At 69.0% G+C, this 3,750-nt stretch overlaps 1 protein-coding gene across 1 annotated transcript in view; it reads right to left on the reverse strand.

The window, feature by feature from the left end:
- The window catches only part of Ppp1r18 (protein phosphatase 1, regulatory subunit 18), a gene marked incomplete in the record, with an annotated part of 7,806 nt that overhangs the window by 3,453 nt on the left and 603 nt on the right, over nt 1-3,750 (reverse strand). Inside the window, 1 exon segment of the mRNA XM_005414315.2 lies at nt 2,117-3,697. Coding sequence (XP_005414372.1) covers nt 2,117-3,691 — 1,575 coding nt within the window.

The raw sequence follows: 3,750 nt of genomic DNA on the forward strand, positions 1-3,750 counted from the left end.
AGTGAAAATGCTCTGTAAATGCCTGTTATGCTGTATTGTGTAAGGCAGAATGACCAGAAGTCTGTACATGTTCAGTACAGCCGTGATTCTTTTTTTAAGTAAAAAAAAACCCTAGGGTTTTACTATGTAGTTCAGGCTAGTCTGGAACTTGCTGATAGCTCAGGCAGGCCTCAAACTTGCAATTTTCCTGCCCTGGGGCTGTGTAATTTTTTTCCTGGACTCTTTCTGATCCACCCTTGGGTGATCCCACGGATCTGGAACCCTCTGACGGAGGGCAGGTGTCCTTATCCTTGTGCCTGCTGCTGGCCAGGCCCAGAAAGCTGCCACAATGCACCAGGTGAGGGTCTGTCCACACCGCAGATGAGGTCTGAGAGGACCCAGGCTGCAAGGCCGGTGGAACCAAGCGACAGCAAGGCCTGCTCCCAGCCCCGCTGGCTCTGTGATGGACATGTTTCTGGGGACCCAATTCTGTCTTCAATCTGTGTCCCCTTTGCAGTATCTTTGTGGCTCCCCCACCTTCTGAGCCAGTCGCTCAGGAATGCACAGCCTGCAGGGGTGGGGGCGGGGAGGGGTGGGGACGGCAGTGACTCACGCTCCTGCCACCAGCTATATAAGGTCACAGGCCGAGCGGGGAGGGGCGCCGGCTGAAGTGCCCGGGCTGCCCCAGGGCTAAGTCTCTCCCGCAGGCAGGGATGCGTCTGATGGCCGGGCAGGAGTTACAGGACCCTGGGGTGCAGGGACAGCCGCTCTCCTCTGATCTAGCGGGTCAGGGCAGGGGCGGGACGGGGTGCCAAATCCCGGAGGAGCAGTTGGGGAGCAAGGGCGGGGTGGGGAGCCCTGCTGCCTCCTCCCCACCCCCACGCCGGCTGCTTCCTCACCCGCTCACCACATCCTGAGCGCAGTCCTGCCAGGCCTGAGGCCCTGAGTCCCCCACGCAGCCCCGCCAGCCTTCCGGCCCCCACCCAGGCTTCCTGTTTGGGCGATCTGCTTCCGGCCCTACTCCCTGACCCAGGTACGGTCACCAGCACGGGTCCTGCCCGCACAGCCTTCCTGGCTCTCCTCCGCCAGCCCGTGGCCTTGGGGCCCTGAGTGTCACCCTCCCTCTGCTCTTTCCCCGAGCGGCTCTGGAAGTGACTCCTGAACACCTCATCCCGGGAGTTTCCTCCTGATGCCCCCTGCCTGGCCCTGGGGGCTCCCCGGGCAGGAGCTTCAACTGCTGTGAGGATGAGTGGGGACTCCTAAGCCGTCTCCCCTCTGTAGTCCCTGACAGAGGACACAAACACCAAATCTGAGGACGTGAACATGCGCATGAGGAGCCTTGAGGGGCAGGCACTGTGGGGTCCCAGCCGCTCCCCGCAGAGGGAAGGCCGAGTGCGCTGGGCGGAAGGAGCCGGCCCAAGCCCAACCCCTGCCCCTCTGCCCACTCCCGACGCCAGCCCTGTGCCTTCTCTTTTCTACCCCATGAGGAAGGAGGCGGGGTGGCGGGAAGAAAGGGGAAAACCAATGGTACAGCCAGTGCTGGCGGAGCGGGGGAAGTCCAGGGAGGAAGTGCAGGGCAGCGGGTGGGGATCTGGACCGCGGAGAAAGGCGCTTCTTGTCCCCAAGAGAGTGCCACTGTGTGCAGCTCGGCCCAGCTGGGGTGTGCGACCCCAGGGTCACCCCGTCAATTGGCTCTGTGTGCGCCTCTGCCGCGGCTGCCTGAGCTCAAAGCCTGTCTCTGCTCTCCGGCCGGCTGGCCCGAGGCCTCCCCGTCTGTCCTGCGATGCCCCCACTCAATGGACCCCTCTCCTGGGGCTGGCAGCCCCCCCCCCCCAGCCTGAACCGAGGCCTGGGCCCCGACTTCCAGGCTGTCATCCCGCACCCCTCTCCAGACAGGCCTGGCGCTCCCAGACCCCAAAGAAAGCAAAGAGCTGGGGAGGGAAGCCCGGGCACACCCCGAAAATGACCACCCACACAGGCGGATGGATGGCACCGCGGGAGGTGTGTGCAGGGAGGCAGGGAGCTTGCCCGGTGGGAGAGAATAGACGAGGACAGGCACGAGGTACAAAGTGAGAGGTCCCGAGGGCGGAGAGAAGGGACAGGGGCTGGAAGGAGCCTGGCGTGGCTGCTCCCCTACCTGTTTGTGGTGTCTCTCGGGGGACCCCTTGGCCAGGCAGCTGCGGCTCAGCCGGAGGTAGCCCCCCAGCACCAAGATCTCCTCGGCAGTCGGGTAGCGCTTCTTCCCAGCGCCCGGGGCCGCGGCCTCGCTTGGGGCCGGGCTGGCGGGGGGCGCGGCGCGGCGCGGGGTGACCGTGAAGGTGTGTCCGCTGCGGCGCGGGGCCCCCACCCCCGGCCCTGCCTTCACCCCATAGAACAGGCGGCTCATGAGGGGATCCGCGGCGGGCTGGGGGGCAGCCGGGGCTGGGGGTGGGGGCTGCGGCGCTGCTGCTTCCCCTTCCTGCCGCTGCCCCGAGCCTGCTCCGGTCCCGGCGTCCTCTGGGGGCAGGGGGCAGGGCGCCGCCGCGCCGAGGTCCTGGGAGCCTGTCGGAGGCCCGCTCTGAGCCGCCGCCGCCGCCTCCTCGGCCTCGCCTTCCCCAGCCTCCACGCCCTGAGGCTCCAGCCGCTGCGCAGCGGGCCCGGGAGGCTCTGCGTTCGGGCCCGGAGCGTCCGAGTCCCTGGCTGTCCGCTCTCGAGCTTTCCCAGCGCTCAGCGTCCACTTCCACCCTTCGGTGGCCCTCAGGCCCCTCTCTCCGTCCTCCACGGGGCGGGGCCTCTGTTCTGCCGGCTCCGTGCCTCTGGAGATGCTGTCCTGGGGCGCTCCGCTCGGGGTGTCCGCGGACCCCGAAATCTCTTCCGGAGCCTCCCGTGGAGCCGGGCGCTCCTCCTTCCCCCCACATTCCTCCCCGAGGTCTTCTCTCTCTCCTCCCGCGTGCAGCCTCCACTCTGCCGCCTCCAGGCGCGCTAGGCTGTGCTCCCGGGCCTCTCTGGAGCCAGCGCCCCGCGCGCAGGGCTCTGCCAGGCCCGGATTCGGGCTGCCGGGCTCCCCGGGGCCCAGCCTCCCCTCCGCCACCTCGCGGCTGCCGGGACTCTGCTCTCCGGGCTCCGCTGGTCTCGGGCTCCGCTCCGGCGCTTCGGCGGGGCTCAGCCTCCACCGCCAAGCCTCGGGCAGCCTGGAGCCCCGGTCTCCTCCCTCCCCCGGGCTCTGCCGCCAGTCTCGGGCTGCCCAAGGCTTGGGGCTGCACTCCCGGGCCGCGCCAGCCCCCAGCCTCCTCTCCCCGGCCTCCCCGGGGCTCAGCCTCTCCTCTCTGGCCTCTCTGCCCCTGGGGCTCTGGTCCCGAGACTCCCCCGAGCTGGGTCTGCGCTCCCGGGGCTCGGGCGGCCCGGGCTTCCTCTCTGCCAGGTCTTCATGCCGCTGCTGCTGCTGCTGCCGCTCCTGCCGGATGAAGCGGTTCTGGTGCACCGGCCCGATGGCCTCGAGAAGGACGGCGGACTCGTCGGGGTCGGGCCGGCCGGGCTCCGCCTGCGCAGCCCCGGGGCTCGGGTCCCCCGGGGCGAGTCCGAGCTTGGCGCGGCGCCGCTCCAGGAGTCCCCGCTTCCAGGCTGGCATCTGGGCCAGGCGCTCCTGCTCCGCCTTCCCCCGGCCGCGGGCCGCTGCCTCCTCCTGCCGGCGCCGGGCTAGCAGCTGCCGCTTCCAGTCCGGGACGGCGGCCATGGCGAGCTGGGACGCGGGCGGAGGGGCGCGGTGAGCGGGGAGAGGGCCGAGAGGGGGGT

Source organism: Chinchilla lanigera, unplaced genomic scaffold (assembly GCF_000276665.1).
Source record: "Chinchilla lanigera isolate Chin_1 unplaced genomic scaffold, ChiLan1.0 scaffold00182, whole genome shotgun sequence".
Lineage (NCBI taxonomy): Eukaryota > Metazoa > Chordata > Mammalia > Rodentia > Chinchillidae > Chinchilla > Chinchilla lanigera.